The sequence below is a fragment of the Martes martes genome, assembly GCF_963455335.1.
Source record: "Martes martes genome assembly, chromosome: 13".
NCBI classification, from domain to species: Eukaryota; Metazoa; Chordata; class Mammalia; order Carnivora; family Mustelidae; genus Martes; species Martes martes.
In genome coordinates this window covers 657,436-676,649 of record NC_137901.1, presented here as the reverse complement: position 1 = coordinate 676,649, position 19,214 = coordinate 657,436, and the positions used below count along the sequence as shown (strand labels likewise).

The window sequence follows — 19,214 nt, the reverse complement described above, 5'->3', positions numbered from 1 at the left end:
CGGCTCTCGGGGCCGGGCCGGAGGTTTTGCGGCGCTTCGGAGGCGTTGCCAAAGCTCGGGGTGGTCTTGTTCCCGCAGCTTGCGCCTGCGGGGAAGTGGCGTCCGCGAGGTCACGGGGGCCCCGGTGTCCCCGGCCACCGTCTGCAGACGTGTGGGGAGCCTCGAGTGTGTGGCCTCTTGGACGGAGCCTGCGTCTGGGCTACAGCAGTGACCAGGAGGGCGGCCCAGATCTCACTGGGGACCGGCACCTCTCGCAGCGGCCGGTGCGGTGCTGATCAGTGACGGTGGGAGGGGTGTCGTGATGCTCGTGTTCTTTTAACGAAACGCTTGGATGCTGGAGACGTCTTTAGTTTAAGAAAAAGTTGGAGTTGGGGTATCCAGTTCTGCATGTCATTTTGTCACAGTGTGTCCCCTTCCCCGTGAGAACGCTCACGCACGCGCTCCCAGCTGTGGAGACGCAGGAGTGTGCACACGTCGGCCACCGCAGACAGCGTCCGTGGTCCGCGGCCCGAGGTTTCCTGATCGCGCTGACCGTGTGGCTTCTGGAAGAGCCACATCCCCGCGGGGGTTCTGGGTACGCACGGCTCCGTGACGCCCAGCAGGAAGCCCGGAGCTGGGCCGAGGCTGCAGCACCCACAGGTGCTCCTCAGGGGGGAAAACGGGGCCGAGGCCGTGGGACCCCGCCGTCTCTCCAGGCTCGGGCCTCGCCTCCCAGCCGCTGAATTCACTCGAACGGTCGCTTCCATCGCCTGTCACCGCACCGTCGGGCCACGCACAGTGTGTGCAGACTCTGTCCAAGGCCTGAGAGCCCGTGAGCGCCGTGGACGTCGTCCTCTGTCACGTTCGAGCGCACGTGCCCTCCACCCAAACTTTGGGGACTGGTTGCCACCCCGCCTTCGGCTCTTTCTCTCTCAGGAGGCGGACAGACCTATGCTTTTTTGTCTTGGCCGTGGACGGCGTCAGACGGTCTTGGCCGAGGTGGACAGTGTGTGTGAGATCGCGCAGCGCAGAGCCGGGGCCAGGGGCACTCCGACGGGCCGCGGTCAGGCGTCCCTGTGCCCGGCCTCTGACCGCCGTGCCCCCTCCCAAGGTGCTTCTCCTTCCGCGTGGCAGTGTCCCCGGAAGTCAGGCGAGTGGCCGATACCGCGCCTGGAAAATGCCCACGACCGCACCGTGGCTTTCCCGTCGTCAGGAAGTCCCGTTTGGCGGCTCTGTAAGTTGCTCAGGACCCTGGTGTCTCCCGTGGACTTCGGCCCTGTCCTGGGCAGACACGGGTTCTCCACACACACGTGTCTTTGTCCCACTTTTAATTGGTCGCGGTGCTGGGTCAGTTTCTCTAGGGATCCCTGAGGTTTGTCTACACAGTGAGAAACACGCCAGCCAGACCCCAGGCCTCAGGTTTCGTCTCATTGAAACCAAATCAAAACGGGCATGGCAGGCAGGACGGCCGAGCGTAGACACAGGCTCTGGGGAGAGAGGCGGCCGCTGGGCCAGACCCCGGTCCTGTGGGGACATCACCGTCTGCAGCTCCTTATGGCCGACCCTTAGCAGTTTGCAGGGTGAGACCCAGAGGCATCCTCTGTAGGGAGAGTGGGACCTGGTTCAAGCGGCCGAGTGCCTCCTTTTGCAAAATCTCACATTCATCGTCTACGCCGCGACAGGCCAATGTGCTTCCTGTGGGCTGGTCACACCGGCACTGGCACCTGCCACACACCGTCCCTGTCCCCTCCCCAGCGCCAGGACGATAAACCAGCTCACACGGGTGACAGTGTGTGGCACCGTGGTTTCCCCGTGTCCTCGTGGTCTTGACTAGAATTGTCCTGCGTCGCGCACGGATTGCGGGGCTGAGGGGCTGGGGTCACACCGAGCAGAAGGGACCAGCCGAGCCCAGACCGTGAGGTCCTGCGCGCGGGGGCATCGGGGCGGGCTCCTGGCTCTCAGGTCAGTCTCTTACTTCGGTGGTTTTGGAAAGGTCTTCAGTTCTGGAACCCGTCCGACAAGGAGTTCATGATTCGCGTTGTTATCACGAGGGAAGGGTCACGCGTGGAGAGTGTTTCCCTCTTGTTCCAGAACATCGTCCCGAAGACCCGACGGGCTGTGGCATCATCATCCTCCCATAGCCCGTGGCTCTACCTTGTCCTCGCTGACGGGGACGTTAACGGGGTGTGGTGCTGGGGCGCGCTTGGCGTCGTCTATAACGCCCTGTGTGTTCCCTTCCAGCCCGTCACTCCCAGCCCTGGACTGGCAGCTGCCGTCGCGCTCGGGACCCTACGAGCTGAGGATCGAGGTGCAGCCCAAGCCCCACCACAGAGCCCACTACGAGACGGAGGGGAGCCGGGGGGCCGTGAAGGCGTCGGCCGGAGGACACCCCAGCGTGCAGGTACCGGGGTCTTCCCCTGGGGGACGTGTCCGAGCCCGGAGGCGGGAGCTGCGGCTGAAGCGGCCCCCGTGGCAGCAGCCGGCGTGGCTTCTCCCGTCCTCGGCCAGGCCCGTGAGCTCCGTGGCGTGGGCCCCCGCGGTCTGTGCTTCTCCGTGCGTGGTGGCGTAGCGCAGGGACCCTGTAGCCGCCGTCACCGACTCTTAGCTTTGTCTGAAAACGGGAACCCTCTCCAGTGAGTCCCGAAGGCTGCAGGGGGCAGGCCGTGCACCAGGCCGTGGTCCGCGGGGCCGTGGCCTGGGCCTCGCATGGGCGGCTGAGGGTGTGCTGTTGCCGCGTCCGCACAGACGCTGCCTGTCCCTTGTCTCCCCCGGGGCAGGCTGGTTCAGACGGGATGGGACAGCTGGGAAACAACCCAAAGGTCTGCCGCACGTCCCTGGTAGCGCGGGTGGGCCGTGGGGATGGGGGCACCTTCCACCAGTCTGAGGAGACTCAGCCCTGGGGTTTTTCTTTTTTTTAAGGTATTCTGGAAGAGCGGTTTTAAAAGAAAATAAATATAACCTTGAAACAAAGATGTTTTATTTTTGAGGAGATACGTGTGGTCAGAGGCAAGGAGGGCCGCCCATGTGGCTTCACAGAGCTCGCTGCCCAGGGTCTCACGCCCGTGTCCTCCCCTCCCCTCCTCTGCTCAGCCTGGGATGGCCGTCAGCCGCCCCGCGTCCCAGATGTCTCCTAACAGCCAGTCCCGAAGAGCATTGGCCAGCGTTTGCGGGAGTTCCGTGGACGTGACCCTGCCTTCGGTTTGGAAGGTTGATTTAAAGACTCCTTCCTTGGAGAAGGTGGAGTTTTCCGGGTGTGGTCCCTGGCCCAGGAGCGCTCTCTGCCCCACACAGACCACGGGGCCCGGAGCTCCTGGGTGGGCCCATGGGCTGGTCCCGTCGGCTTCCCGGCGTGGCGTCTGTCCCTTTCCCTGCTTTGGGATTCCTCAAGCAAGACGTGGGAGGGATAGAGGACCTGCCGGGAGGCGCCGGGCATCGGGGAGCATTCAAGGGAAGAGAAGCCACACGCAGTTGGGACCGGGGTGGGGTCTCCTGCCCACGTGCGGGGGGCGATCCCGGGAGCAGATCTCCCACCCCGGACACTTGGAGGGGAATAAGGTTCTTGGCTTTCGAGTCGGAACATTTGTCATTGGTCTCCTGGGGACCCCTTGCTAGCCAAGACACAGGTAGTGTCTGCTGCCCAAAGGTGTCACCCTTCACCCGGGGGGAGGACGTGTGGGCACGGAGCTTGGCTGCTGTGTGGACGTCAGTGGACTTTGACACGTCGCCGACAAGCTTTGACCCTCCTGCCCGGCCCCGTGGCGGGACTCTCGGTGGCTACGTGCGGACGGCTTTACTCTCCTGCTCAGAGCTCCAGGCGGTGGGTGGGGCAATTTTGCCCCCCCCATTCCCCCCGCCGACCCGTGGGTCCCAACCTGTCATTGGGGGAATGAGGCGGGTAGAAGGGTGCTCGGCAGGGCACCTGTGTCTTTATTTTATGCCATTTAGAAAAGAAGAAATCCTGCCGGGGATGGAGCCCCAGCGGGAGAGCCGTCCGCCCAGGCGGCAGTCAGCAGCGTGGGATCGGTGGGAGGGCGTGGGGCGGTGTTTGTGGCCGCGTGCTTGGTGCCAATTAGTACCTGCTTGCTTGGCCGGGGACCGTCCGCACACGGCAGCCAGCTGGACGATCTCAGCCCCGCCTCCCCGGGGGACGGAGGACGAACAATGCCGCATTAGCCGAGCTCCGTAACTGGACACTTGAGTCCCTTTCCCGCTGCTGCTGCTCGGAGCAGCGTGGGCCGGTGAGGGTGGGGATAAAGCAGCTCCAGGAGAGGAGAGAATTGCGCCTCAGAGGAATAATGGCCAATGGCCGCATTTCTTGAAATTACAGCGGCAGGGGGCCTGGGTCCTGCCCTGGGGGGAGCCCCCTGCAAACATTACCTTTTGTGTTGAAATGCAAAGCTCTGGATCCTTGGGGACCGCCTCTGGGCTCCTGCGAGGGGGGCTCCTGGAGGACGAGGGAAGGGGGCCCCCGGGCCCTGGGGGCTGCTGTTGCCGCTCACGCCTTCCTGGACCCGCACCCCGCCCCCCCGCCCCAGCCTCAGGATGGTGTTCATCTGTCAGTGTAGACATTACGGAGAGAATTGAGACATTTTGGAGAAATTAACAACTTGAAACAGTATTTAAAATACGTTACGGATTATTTCAGATTAAGCGAAGGCAAACGAAAGAGGCGGGTTGTGTGTTTAAAGGGGCTGAACCCCCCGCCTGGCACGTGAAATGCAAGAAGTAAACGGTGGTCACCAGAGCTGGTCAGGTGCTGTCAGCGCTTGTCCTGGGAAATCGGTGATCTGGGGCTTTCTGACGGACCTGCGGAGGAGCGGGTGTGTGTCTGTGCAGGGTGAGGTAAGCAGTTACGAAGAGGGGGCTTTGGGGGCTTGCTTTCTTTTTCAGTTGGTGGACCACAAATTGGATAAAAATAGAAACTGTGCACAATTATAAAACAAATGAAAATAGAAAAGCCTCCCGCTGCCGCGAAAGCACACTAACCACAAGGTTTTATTCTGTGCTGAGCTATTTTCGCGTATCCTCTGACGCGGTCTCCCGCGCCACGCCCGCTGCTGCCTCTGCAGGGGCCACGCCACGCCACGGGCAGTTCCTGGAAGCCACGTAGCCCACCAGCTGCCCTGTGGCTGGTGGGTCTGCGGCAGGTGGGCTCTGGTCCGGACGGACGGAAGCCGTCACAGGCACCGGGGAGCCCGATAGAAACATGCGGTGCCCACACCTGCCGCCGGGAACCAGACTTTCAGCCCCGGGCCTCTCCGTCACAGCACTCATTTTCTGCAGACGGAAGTGCTCCCGCTGGGCCCCAGAGGGAGGACCAGCTCCTTTTCCGGAGCGTCAGTGACCGCAGGAAGGAGCTGCCCAGCCCGCATCCAGGACGCACGGCGACACGTGCGGCGTCCTTCCCAGACACAGAGCAGGGCTGCAGGGTGGGGAGGGCCTTTCCGTGCTCTTGTGGTCCCTCCCCGCTCCCGCGTGCGGCCCGAACGCGTCTCAGCGGGCGGGTGCTGGCGCGGGCCCGTGGGACCCCGGCCCGCATTGTTTCTCCTGAGCTCCTGTGTTCATACCCACAGCCGGGAAGGATGACAGCAGTCAGTGCTCCTGGGCCCTCCCAGGCTGTCCACCCTGCACTCTGGGTGTCGTCCCAAGCCCAGGAGGTCAGTCTGCGCCTGTCCAGGGGCCGGCACCTTGGTGTGCCCGAGAGCAAGGCCAGCTGGGTTCTCAGATGCCCGGCCCCTGGGTCCTGGGCGGGGAGGGCGGGCCTGCTGTGGGCCTCACCTTTCGGGGGTGGGGGGAGTGGGCGGTGCGGGAAGGCCGGTCCTCTTCCAGGGCTGCCGCTGACATGCCATGGCCTCGTGCCGCAGGGTCCCCTCGCCGGGCCGACCGCGTCGCCACCAGCACCCTGCTCGTTCTGGTTTCCCTGGGCGCCGTCCCCAGGTCAGGGTCCCCGGTTCCCACCAGCCCTGCAGGGGCCCCCGCAGCGACCTGGGGGACATTGCTGACCTCTGACCCGGGGTGAAGCCACCCAGCTCTGCTTACCGAGTCACCCAAACAAGTGCTCGACAGCGTCCAGCCCACCTCACGGGAGGCTTGTGTGTGTGAATAATTCAAAGGGAAACCGGAAACCCGGGGAAGGTCTCGTGAAGTTGGACGCACCGTGTCGGGCCGCAGCGGGGGCCGCCAGTTCGGCTGCTGGTCCCTGTGAGGGGCAGTGAGGCCCCTTCTGGTGATGGTGGAATTGGCTATGGACCCTCTGCGGGATGTGGGGGGCCCCCGGCCGTGTGCGCAGGCATGGGGGGTGCTGGGGTGTGGGTCCTGTGGTCAGCGGGGGGTCCGGCCGCGGGTGCAGGTGTGGTCAGCGGGGGGTCCGGCCGCGGGCGCAGGTGTGGTCAGCGGGGGGTCCGGCCGCGGGCGCAGGTGTGGTCAGCGGGGGGTCCTGGCCGCAGGCGCAGGTGTGGTCAGCGGGGGGTCCTGGCCGCAGGCGCAGGTGTGGTCAGCGGGGGGTCCGGCCGCGGGCGCAGGTGTGGTCAGCGGGGGGTCCGGCCGCGGGTCAGCGGGGGGTCCTGGCCGCAGGCGCAGGTGTGGTCAGCGGGGGGTCCGGCCGCGGGCGCAGGTGTGGTCAGCGGGGGGTCCTGGCCGCAGGCGCAGGTGTGGTCAGCGGGGGGTCCGGCCGCGGGCGCAGGTGTGGTCAGCGGGGGGTCCTGGCCGCAGGCGCAGGTGTGGTCAGCGGGGGGTCCGGCCGCGGGTGCAGGTAGTGTGTCTGTGCCCTGGGGTGCCAGTGTCTCCCTGGCACCTGGCTTCTTGCCTTACCTGGGCCGCCACAGAACATGGTATTTGCTGCCACGTGAGGGCAGAAGCCCCGAGGGCATGGACATAGCAGGGAAGCTGGCAGGGACCGTGGCCACCATGGTGACTCATTGTTTCACGCAGCTCGTGGCCCCAGAGTGGGGGTTCCAGCACCCCCGGAAACCGTCCTGGGGTTCGAAGGTGGGCATGTGCGCTCCCAGCTCGTTTCCATCACTCCGGGGTCTGGCCTAAAGGTTCTTAATTGAGTTGTCCTAGTGGGTGTTGCCTCCTACTCGCAGGACAGGGCTGTTCACCCGGAAACCCAGGATTTCCACGAAAGACAGACAGGTGGGTGTTCCCGGACGACATTCTTACCTGATGGCAATTGTGCAGGGGCGTCTGGGTGTGAGCGTCAGGATCCCTAGATCCCACGGCCGAATAGCAGCCGAGAACCACACCAAGGGAGGTAAAATGCAGGTTTGACACCCCCCCACCAGCCGTGGCCAGCCGTGGCCAGCATGGCCGACCTGCACGGGACGTGGACTCGTGTCTCACAGGGCTGCCCCTCCCTTTGCCACCGCATCCAAGCGGCGCGTCTGCCGAGCACACAGGCTTCTGCCGGCGCCAGCTGCGCCCCCCACGCCGCCGGACCACGACCGGTGCGCCTGCCCGGCACGTGTGCAGAGAGCCGTCAGCTTTTACGGCCAGTGAGGACTTGTCCCCTGACGAAAGCCCGAGGGGCTTCCTGGGGCCATGGAGAGACATAGTCCACTCTGCGCGCCCCTCTAACATCGTGGCGTCCAGCAGACCAAACGTCGTCTTTGTGTGGGAGCACGTGGGGTCGTGCTGCTGTCTGTGGACACGTGGCAGCGGCACGTGACCTCAGGCAGGTCCCTAACTGTGGGTTTTAAACAACTGTGTGCGTTTCGTCATTTAGCAGAGCTGGTGGAAGTGTGGCTCGGGTTTTCCTCGCGGCCCCAGATGCCCCCTTGGGAGTAAAGTCCATGAGTCGCGAAGCCGTGGAGGCCGCCAGCAACCCTCTGATGCGAGGCTCCGGCCTCCTCGTTGCGGTCTGCCCAGACTTCAGAATAAGGTGGTTCCAGACTCAGAAGCTCTGCCACTGGCCCGTGATCGCGCCCGGTGTTCTAATTAGCACCGGCGGGTTCCTGAGCCGTCCTCGGAGGGACCGTTTTCCAGGCACAGGAGGGTGTCTGTGCGCACTGTGGCCGAGCATCCGAAACGTCAGGTCAGGTGCGGGCGGGACGGGGGCGTCAGGGGTTTCCACTGGGACAGTGGTGAGGAGCAAGCGTCCTTAATAAAAACGTCAGAGCGGGGAAACCCACACCCCTAGCTCTCCCTGTCCAGGGGCACCGAGCCACAGGTGCCGGGGCCCACAGGGCCAGACCGGCTGGAAAGTCTCTGCCATGTCCTCCGAGGCTGGGCCTCCTTCCCATCGGCTGGCCCTCCGCGTGGGCGCCCGGCACGGCCCGGTGTTTGGCCCATGAGCAGAGCTCTCCCCCCGAGGAGGAAACGCTGGGCGTCGTCCCCCCGGGGCCTCGCTGAGCACAGGCCGGCGTGGGAAGAGGCGCAGCCCTGACGCAGCCTCGTGCTTGCAGAAAGGCAGGGAGATGATGTACAGGCCGCGGGCGACAGCTCCGTGGGGCCCCGTCTCCTGCACGTGGGTCCTGGGAGCCGACACGGGCCGGGGATGGTGACCCCCTTTCCAGGTGCTCCGGTTTTCACCCTTTGTCCAGCTGTGCCTGCTGAAGGCTGTCGCGTCTTTGAGGGGGGTTCTCTGGACGAAGGGCGCTCCCCCCGGGCCCCCGTCCTCCAGGAGAACACTGGGCTCTTGTCTGTGACGGCGCATCTGCTCTGTGTCAGCACAGACACCGCTCGGCCCGCCCGTGGGCCCGTCTGTGCCGAGGCGGGACGCATAATCATGCCTTGACCGGCCCCGGGGCCCTGGCTGCCAGGAGAGGTGCGAGCCGGGCCACAGGCCATCGTGCGGCCTGCGTGCCACTGCCGTCAGCCTTTGTGCTGGGGCCCTGTCCCCACGTTCCCTGGGTCACTGACGGCTGACACCGAGGCCATGCATGGCTTCTGGAAGGCTCGCCTGCGGCTGCCGCTCTGTCCACACCTCCTCCTCGTACTGTAGTAACAGTTAAACCGACCAGATGTTGTCCTGCCAGGACTCCTAGGCACTGCCCTAGAAGAGGGTCCTGGAGCACAGCCTCAGGGGTCTCTGACCGACCCCGCGTGCGGGTCCCCGGGTGGCAAGAGGTCGGGGGAGGTAACAGACGCAAGCTTTGTGCGACCAGGGCTGCGTGGTGGGTGCTCCCCACCGTGCAAGCCCACGTACCGTGGACGTCTGTGTGGCAAGCGGGTGGGAGGTTTTGGGCATCAGGTGAGTGGCCTCTGTAGGGACGCCACCTCGGGGGGCCGGGCATTCCCGCGTGTCCGGGTCTCTGGGGGCAGGTCCCAGGAGCTCCTGGGAGCCCTGGATGTGTCCCTGTGGGAGCCCCACACCTGTGCCGAGTCACACCTGCCACATGGTGGATGGGGCTTTCCTTGAAGATAGATGTTTCTAGAAGTTTGCTGTCTCTGCCCTGCGGCCAGGCTCCCGGGTTGCTCTGGGGTCTGGAATCACCGAAGGTGTGTTTGCCGCTGTGGTTCACCTTAGTGTTTCCTCATGGTTTCTGGGGCCCTTTGGCACTGTTTCTAGATCATTTTTTTCTCAGCAGAAAGTCGAGGCTTCTCAGCATGTTTTTAATTAGAAATGCTAAATGTAGTGTTTCCGTGCAAAACATTCTTTGCTTCGAAGTTAATGTAACTTCTTTTCCGTGGTTTCCGTGCGTGTCTGTGTGGTTTCCCCGTTGTCCGCAGCACCCCACACACCAGCTCCGCGGGCACGTCTGAAGATGCGCCGTCCGTGCACAGGGTCAGCCCACAGGGGTCGGGCTGGGCGGCCCGGGGGGGTGGTCCGGGAGCTTTGCTCCTGCTGTGGGACGGGACCCCTGTGCGCCATGAGCCAGCGGGTGGCGGGTCCAAGTGCCTGTTGCCCGCAGGGAGCTGTCCCGCCATGGCCACGGCTGGTGGTGCTCCCCAGCTTCCCTCCGCCCGTCTGGCCTCTGCCCGTCGCCCTCTGCTACAGTGGGAGCCAGTCTGTAGAGTCTCTGCTCTGCCCTCATGGCGTGTGGCCGGAAGCCCTCCACGAAGACGCTTAGGGCACTGCCGCAGCATGGCCGCTCTGGCGTCGGGGGCTCCTGCCCATTTCCTTGCGCTCGGAGGGCAGGGCCACGCTGGACCGGAGCCTGACCCGTCCCTGATGCACAGACACGTGCGGGTTGAGGGGCAGAGGCCGCAGAAGGAAGGGCTCCCACGCACTGACCGTGCTCCGCCGCCTTCATCTGCTCCGCGCGCGCGAACCCTTCCACGTGTCGTCCGGCTCCCCTTGTCGGTGGGCGCAGGTCTGTGGTCTCGACGATGAGGAGGGCAAGCCGGCGGCGAGCGGCGGGCTCTCCCGGGCCACCTGAGCCACGCGCACCTGGCCCCTGACCGCTGGGAACACGAGATTCCGCGTTCCGGCAGGTTCCCTTTGCCAGGGCCAGAGAACGAGGCCCGTCCGGCTCTTGGAGCCCCAGGACTCACGCGTTCGGGCAAGTTCGCCGGCAGGGCGTCTGTGGGGCTGAGTCGTGGGCGAGGACGGGGCCTCCGTTTCCCTCGGTCACGACTGGAAACCAGGCCGCCTCCGGCCTCCGCCCAACGCTGCACACCTGCTCTCAGCACCCGAGGACCTTCCTCTGGGAGGTGTCGTGCTAGTCCCGGGCCTCGGGGGCAGCTGGAGACGTGTGACGCCAGCCCCACTGGAGCATCCCTGACGTGGCACGTCCAGCAGCGAGAGCGGACACGCCGACGGCGCTTGGGCCCGGGCGCCGCACCTGGGAGCAGGTGTGGCCACGGGAACGTCGAGCCCTGAGCCTCTTGGCCACCTGTGCTCTGTCTGCGTTTCGTTTGAGATGGGCGTCCGGCGTCTAGTGAGATAAAATACACTGAGTGGACAGTTGAGTGGACAGTTGTTAAAGTCCTTGACAAGTTTCACGTCCCTTGTTAACTTGAACTGTCCTGTTGGCGAAGTGAGTGTAAGTCCAGAGGCAGACCGTGTCCCCGAGCCACGCATGGGCCCTGGCGGGTGGTCCTTAGGGGCAGCCTCCGGACGTCTGTGCTTCCCAAATGCTTACACGACAGACCCTTCCCCACTTACTTTTCACCATTCAGAGAGAAAATTTCTGTCAAAATGCAGGAAACTCTAGAAATGAGCTCGTTTTCCTGAAAGGAGCAGCGTGTAACTCCCTCAAGCCGTTTGCCGTCCGTGACTAAGTGCAGATCAGACCCGTGGCGAGAGGGCGACGTGCACCGCACAAACCTGCTGTCACCCGAGGGCGAACCTGGTCTAGGGCCTTCCTCAGACCCTTTGCTTCCGGGAGGGATTCTCAACTTAAGTGACTGCTGGCTGTAGTGCACACCCCTGCACACGCGTGGTCACACACGTGCACACACACACCCAGAGGCACCGCACACGTACAGCCATGCATGCACACAGACGTGCACCTGCGCACCCCCCACGGGTACACAGCCATGCTCGCACACACGTGCACACACACACCTGCAGGAACACATGTGCACACACAGGCACACGGGCACACACACCTGCGCACACAGATAGGCAAGTGTGCACACAAGTGAGCCTTTGTGTACTTTGCGCGTGCACACGTGTGTGTGCGTGTGTACATGTGGGGGGCGTGATGTCGCTCTCCTGGCTCTCTGGCCGTGACACGGGGTACGGGGCTTCCGCACTGAGGTCCTTTATCTCCTCCCTTCTGGAGGCTACGCCTGGGCTCCAGTGTTTTAGGGCCTCGGTCCGGGGCGTGTGAGCTACTTTCCCTGCGGTGGATACTCCGCTCGTGCTCCGTGTGTCCAGTGTCAGCGAAGCGTGGCCGTGAGGATGGCGTGCTTGGCCTTACTGCGACGTGGCCAGTCCCCCTTCCACACTCTCCCACGTGGGGTGCTGCTGACCACAGCCCAGACCAGCTCTCACGGCCGGCGCCGCTCAGACAGACACTCTGGGCGCAGCCTGAGAAGAGAGGGGACAGAGACTTGGACCGAGACCGAAGCCATCGAGGCCGTGGGGCCCAGGGCAGCCAGGCCTGCCTCTGCAGTCTGTCAGAGAGGCTCAGGGCTCAGGACAGACACGGGACCCGTCCCGAGGTCCCCCTTCCGCTTTGGTTGAACACGAGGCCATCCTTCGTCCTTTTCCAATGGCTGCTGTCATGGCAACCGCTCGACTTGCCATCGCGGCCATCTGATGCTCTGAGGAGAGCGACACCTCGCCGTCTTCTGTGTCCCTCAAGAGGGAGCCATGACCCACTCTGTCGTGACTCTTGGTCACTTGGACCTAGCTCCGGCCAGCCAAGGGGCCGGTACTGGCCTTGTGGGAGTCTCGTCTTTGAGAGAGGGCAGGGTCCGGGTGTGGGACAGACGGGCTGGTGGACCCGCCTGGCCAGGGCTTGGCTGGCAGCCGGCACACGGCACCAGTCCAGGCGGGTCGGCTGCACAGACGACCCTGCGGGCGTGTGGACGGCCGTCACGGGTGATGGAGGCTCTCCGGACGTTCCTGCCTCGGAGAAGCTGGGACTTGTGGGGACGATGCGCTGTGTGTCCTCACTCGGCCACCCGTGGGCAGCGGCTCCCGGACGCCGGCAGAGCTGAGGCGGCACACGTCCTCCCAGGACTGGATCTCCCTTCACCTTCTTGAGAAGACAGCACGACGCCGACGTTCACCTGGAAAACAAGCCTGTTTCTCCTGCCGTCCTCCTGGTCCACAGGTCGCTAACAGGAAAGACGTCACATCTCAAGTTCCACGGTTCAAAATCGGGGGATTTTCTGCCACGGAAAATGTCAGCTCAGTGATGCTGTTGAAAATGACTTGGCGTGGTGTCTCGTGGGGCCCGGATCTCTGCTCCGCGGACGCCGTCGGGATTTCCTGCAGGTGCTTTGGGGGCGAGGCCTGCAGCTGGTGCCCGGCTCCTCGGCCTGCCTGGGGCTCCCAGTGCCCGCCTGCCCAGGAGCTGCTTCCCGACCGCGGGCCACGCGCCGGTGACTCTCTGCCCGCGTCCACCGAGACGCACACTTGCACCTCCGTCCGTATCTGCTCTCACGCTGTCTCGCACAGGCCCACGTGCACACTCGTGCACACATATGCCCACACAGCGTGGCCGGCTTCCCGAGGTCGTCCTCAGTGTCCTTACTGGGCGGCGTGAGCGCAGGCATTGTCACAAAGCGGGGCCTCTCGCACACTCACTCCTCAGCAACGGAGCCCGGAGCCCCCAGTGAAGGCCCACGCGGTGACTGGCAGGTGCCTGGGGGCGTGACCCGTGAAGGCCCGTGTGGACCTGTCATGTCTGTGTTCTCAGACGGATCAGGTGCTGTCCTCCGACTGCTGGTCCCCGTGTTCTCGTTCCTGGTCTTCTCGTTTTCTGTCCCTCTTAATGGGGTCTCTAGGGCAGTGGGTCGGCATCTGGCGACATGTTATATGTCTGTGTCCTGCGGTGTCACAGGCACGAGTTGGCGTGACAGCTAATCCACAGGCCACAGCCCACGCAGACACCGTCCCCAGTCCTGCTGCCGTAGCGCCATCACCTCCACGTCTGGGGACCAGGCCACTCTCCTTCTCTGGGAGGGAGCGCGTGTGGGTGCAGGAGACCTTTCTGGGGGCGGGACCCCTCGTAGGCATGGGCGCGGCCCCTCTGCCCGGTGAGGGTTCGGGACCTGCTGCGGCAGCAGCACTCGAGCTACTCGGGTTTGCAAGTCCCTGTGGTCACCGCAAGTTTGGCGTTAAAAAGGCGTCGTTGAGCTACGCTTCCCTCTCTGCGTGGCTCGTTTGGGCCTCGTGGGAAGACACGAATCTCACACGGTGTGAAATGCACAATTTCCCCATGAACGGATGGCCCGTGAGCGGTGGGCAGTGGCCCTGGGCCGGCCATGTCCCCTCCCCCCGCCGGCCGCACGTGCGCCGGCCGCCCTGCTCCAGAGGACTTGGCCCACTTGTCACTCGTCTGTCACCTCCCCGTAAGTGCTGAGTTCAGCACCGGAGCTAAAAACAAACATTTTTACGTGTGGAAAACTTAGTGGTTCTTACACCTTGGAAACGGAATCCTGCGTTTTGTTTAGTTTAGTTGAAGCAAAGAGAGGTCATTGTTGTGACAGGTAATTGTATAAATATTGTTTTGACAGACACTAAACGTGCCAGAGGCAGGAAGCCCAGGTGGGGAACGTGTGAAGTATTCAAATGACTTTCCTGAAAACGAACTTCGTGTTTTAAATAATAGATGTTTATCTCCCAGGATAAACCTTAAATATTCCCGTTTTCACTGAAATGGCATGTTTTTAAAGGGACGAGCTGTACCCAGAATCCGCCGCGTCCCGCCGGCTATCAGAGGCGCCACAGGGCGGTCCCGGGGGACGTGGAGGCTGTCGTTTCCAAAGCGTGTGACTGCAGCGGGGCCGCGGTCGAGCCCGTGGGGCTGCCTCCTCACCGTCTGGAGCACGCCTCAGCCACGCGAGAGACCGTTTTGGCCGAAGACTCATTTACGTCTTACTGTGTTAAATGCCGTAGAGTGAAAGAGCGAGTGGCAGAAATGGTCCCTTAATCAGGCTCTGATTTTACTTTTGCATTTCCTGTTACAGAAACGTTGATTTGCGTCTAGCTCGGCATTCAGTTTTCTGAGCTTGTTCGTGGACAAAAGGCCGAGTGCCCTCCCCAGTGAGGCTGCGGGAAGTCGGGCAGCGGACAAGCTGGTCTTGGCTCCGACCCTGCCCGGCACCGTTCCTGGGGCACACTTGTGTGTTCACGTGGGAAGAAAGCGTCTCAGCTGGGAGAGGAGACGCGTTTTGTTTCTGTGGGACGGAAGCAACACCCGCGAGAACCGCGTCGAAACGGGCACTGTGTGTGGGCTCTCCGTGGCTCAGTGAGGGACTCGTGTGCACGGGGTCACGGGATGGCGCGTGCGTGTGCAGGGCTGAGAGAAGCCGTCCTGTGGCCTCTCCATCTGCCGACCACCTGGCTGCGGCATGTCCGGGCCCCCTGCGGAGACCCTGCCGCGGGCACACGCCTGTCGGACCCATGTGGAGTCTGCGTAGGTCAGGCACCTGTGGGTCTGGATGGAAGTGACTCTGCGTTAATATGGAAAAGCCGCGTGGACGAGACCACGTCCACAGATGCGTGGGAGCCTGTCACAGGCAAAAAATGACGCCAACAGCCCAACGTGCATGTCTTTTCCCGACTTCCCAACCGAGCACAATGCTCCATGCTGTGTCTAGAAAGCCCAGATGTGAGTGTGGGGGTGTGTGCACATGCCCATGGGGTCACAGTGTGAGTACATGCATGCCTGTGTGTGCATGCATACGAGTCGTGCCTGCTGTGTATCGAATGTGAGCATACAGGTGTTTGCTGCGTGTGTGCATGTGGGGTCTCTGCGTGTGTGGGGTCTGAGTGTGCGTGCGCTGTCTGAGTGGGGGGGTCCGAGTGTGCGTGTGTGCACGTGGGGTCTAAGTGTTCGTGTGTGGGGTCCGAGTGTGCGTGTGAGCACGTGGAGTCTGAGTGTATCTGTGTGCACTTGAGGTCTGAGTGTGTGTGTTGCACAGGTGTGTGCTGCGTGAGTGGGACACTTGGGAACACTTCTGCGTCCCCAGCCGTGCCCCCTCCTGCACTGAGCACCCATCTTCGGAGGTTGCCCGGGTGATGTCAGGGTCTCTCGTACCGTACCTCGAGCACACGGGTGCCCTGGCCCTCAGCCCCTCCCGGGGACTTCCCACACAAGCACCCAGTTCTCTGCCCTGGCGGGTGGCAGGCCTGGCCTTGGCACTCCGATTGCTGACTGAGCGGATCTGTGCCGTGGACAGCCTGTCATTGTGCAGATGCTCTCATGGGAGCTTTTAAGGGGCTCATTTTCTGACTGACTCCAACAGTAAGTAAACGAGTCTCCTCCGGGCCTGGCTTTGATTAAAGGCTCGCGCTGACTCGAGTCCCACTCGGAGCGGCAGGCGTGCTCCTCGGGTTAACAGATGCTGGGGCTCGGTCTCCGCTCTCGACCGGCACTCTGACGGTGTTGAAGACGAAGACATTCATGCGCTTGGGACGGATGTCGTGACGCACTGGAGCTGGTCTCACTCGGCCCCGGGTGGCGGGGCCCGGCGCGGCTGTGTCCTCCTCCCCACGCCGGGGCCCCCTGGAGAGGCCTCGGCGCTCAGCCCACGTGGAAGTCAACGTGCGTGCCCTTCGCGCGTGGACACCTGCATTTTCCAGGGAGCGAGACGTTTGCTGCCCGACGCTGGGGAGGAGCCTACACTCTTCCCTCCTCACAGCCGCTGGCAAGCGCGCAGCCGCGATTCAGGACAGAGTGGGCTCCTTCCGAGGCCGGGGGCCACGCGAGGGGTGCAGCCAGGAGCCTTCAGAAGGGAGCGCTCAGCCCACGGGCCTTTTGAGTTCCCATGGCATCTCGCTGACCAGCACCTGGTGCTTGGCAACGACAGTGACTGCGAGCGGCCAGCCTGCGCCCCACTGGAAGCCGCCACTGTGCCCAGAAGGACAGCGGAGACCAGCCCCGGCCCCACATCCTCCGTCCGGGCTGTCGCTCCTGTTTCCGAAGTTTGTGGTTCTCAGACTGGGACGTGAACGGGCATTTACCGACCTGCACAAACCCAGCTGCCTGGAGACGCGTGTGCGAGGGTTGGCTCTGGACGCCGCCTCACAGCCCTCCTGCCTGCAGAGAAATCCTTGTCTGTCACGTCGGAGCTCCGTGTCTCCGTGACACCCCGTCACGGCCTTTGCCTCGTGCCCTCCCAGCTGCCCCGCTCCTGGGGACGCCGTCCATCCGTTCCCGTTGGGGTTTGCTGTCTGCACTGGCCGCCGAGGGCACGGGACCACCTGCCCAGCCGCCATGGTCCGGGCCTGCATCGACCAGCAGGTCCTTGTGCCCCTGTACCTGCCTCCTCGGGGTGGGCGAGGCGACCCCGGGTGGGCGAGGCGACCCTGGGGTGGCCTCCTTGCGGCACAGAGGCAGAGCCCAGGTGTCCCCGTGGGTGTCCCTGCGCCTCCCGGCCCCGCCGCCTGCATCTTACCTGCCTTGAGCACAGAGGAGGCTGCTGGGGGCGGCTCATGGGGTGTCCAGCCCTTGCAACCGTGGCCAGTGGGTGGGATGGCGAGGATGTGTGTCCGCAGCGAGGGTCCTCCTTCTGTAGCTCCTCGGAGAGCACATTCCGGCTGCGGGCGGGCGGCCATGGCCTCCTGGTGGCACTGGTGGCATTCCTACCCAGATGCCGTCCTCATGGCAGAATGTCACTTGGTGCGTTGGGCTGTGGTGGTTGAACGACTACCTGTTGTCAAGGGAAGCGAGCACAAAAACAGAAAGTAGAAGAAGTGAAAGGGCGTGGGGATTCGGGGCCCTTCCTAGGCTCCGGGTGGTGCTCAGGGGGTGCGGGCTGGCGGGCGTGGTGCTGCCTGCGGCCGTCACCTGCCCCTGGAGGGGACGGGCCCTGAGCGGAGAGACCGAGGGTCCGAGTGTGGATGGCTGTCTGCACGTGTCCTCTTTGCTGTTCGGACGGTTTGTGAGTGAGAAGGGGGACCTTGCCCTGCCCGGCGCGTCCAAATCGGTTAGGGGAGGTTGCTGTGAACGGCTTGGTGTGGCCCTGGGTTCGTGGTTGGCAACTGCCGGACGCTGTCCTTTCAGCGGACACGTGCCGGGCGGAGAGCGGACGGTGTTGTCAGAAGCTGCCAGGGAGGCGCTCCGAGGGAGGAGGTGGACCGCAGGGGGAGGCGGGAGGAGCCGAGCACAGCCACGCATCACCACCGTCCGTGCCCTGGGTGCTACTCAACGGTGGTGGCACGGCACGTGTGCAAGATGTGCACGTGTGTGTGCCCCGTGGGTACATGGGGCACTGGGTGAGTGTGTGATGCATGTGCTGCGTGGCACGTGTGGGTGGGTGGATGGCACACGTGGGTGTGCGTGTTGGAACGGAGACGACAGGAGTGCTCCCAGCCAGCATGGGACTACGAGTCTGTCACAGAGACGCGCACGGGGACCGGGCCGCGGGGGGCCTTCGCACGGAGCACCTGCCGCGCGTTTCCCCCGTGAATCGGCCTCTGCTGGCGAACGCCAGGCGGGCTCGGAGCCGTGGGCCGGCGCGCTTATGGAGGCTTCTCATTCTCTTGCCAGCTTCACGGCTACTTGGAGAACGAGCCACTCACACTACAGCTGTTCATCGGGACGGCCGACGACCGCCTGCTGAGACCCCACGCCTTCTACCAGGTGCACCGGATCACAGGCAAGACTGTCTCCACCACCAGCCACGAAGCCATCCTCTCCAACACCAAAGTCCTGGAGATCCCGCTGCTGCCGGAGAACAACATGCGAGCCACGTAAGCTGTGCGCGTGGCCGGGGCGCTCGGGGCGGGCGCTGGGCCGCGTGGCCTGTGTGCCAGCCTTGGCCTCCCCCGGCCTCTGGCCTGGGCTCCACACCCGTGGAAGCCACAGATCCGTAGGGGGATGGGTTGTTTTCGGGCCTCTGCCTCTGGGCACGTGGCACTTGAGCAGCTCGGTCCCTGTGGCCAGTCCCCCTCGTGCCTGCGTTCACCTCCTGAACACGACACCAGTTCATTTCTGAGTTCGGGGGTGACCACACAGCGACACTGACGGTGGGTGGGGTGCAGAGTTCTCTCTGGGGGGGGCTCTGCGTCGCCGATGTGCATTTGGACTGCCCTCGTGGCTCCAAGGAAGCCGTCTCTGGGCTGACGACTGACCTTAAGAGGCCCGTACCCGCGGCCTCCTCCCCTCCTCCCGACGACTGTCGGGCGCCTCGTGCTCCGCTCCCAGGGTGTGAGGAGCGGGCCGTCTCCCTCGTGGGCTGTCGCGTGGGCCCGGTGGGCTCGGCGGGGGGCGGAGCGGAGACGCCCGGTGTGGCACGTCAGGGACTGAAGGGCAGGCGTGGACCCTTGTTCCGAGCAGCGTGGACTGTGCTGGGATCCTGAAGCTCAGAAACTCGGACATCGAGCTGCGGAAAGGGGAGACAGACATCGGGAGGAAGAACACCAGAGTCAGGCTGGTCTTCCGGGTCCACATCCCGCAGCCCAGCGGCCGGACGCTGTCCCTGCAAGTGGCCTCGAACCCCATCGAGTGCTGTGAGTACCGGAGCCGGCCCCGTGTCCCACGCTCTGTTTCACGGCACCTTCCCTGTCCTTGTGCGTGGAGACTTGTGAGCTGTCCTCAACGTGTGCGTCACTCGGAGCGGCCCCCGAAAGCTCACCGTGCTGGGTTCGGGTCCACAGGCTCTGTGGACACAGGCTCTGTGCTCCTGGCACCTGCGGGGAAAAGCGGAGAGCTTGTTCCAAAACGCCC

At 63.9% G+C, this 19,214-nt stretch overlaps 1 protein-coding gene across 2 annotated transcripts in view; it reads left to right on the top strand.

Moving 5' to 3' along the window:
* The window catches only part of NFATC1 (nuclear factor of activated T cells 1), a 92,898-nt gene that overhangs the window by 19,499 nt on the left and 54,185 nt on the right, over positions 1-19,214 (top strand). For both annotated transcript variants that reach the window (XM_080821717.1, XM_080821716.1), the window contains exons 3-5: positions 2,221-2,380; positions 18,036-18,238; positions 18,825-18,997. In XM_080821717.1, the coding sequence (XP_080677843.1) occupies positions 2,221-2,380; positions 18,036-18,238; positions 18,825-18,997 (536 nt within the window). The remainder of the gene's footprint in view (positions 1-2,220; positions 2,381-18,035; positions 18,239-18,824; positions 18,998-19,214) is intronic.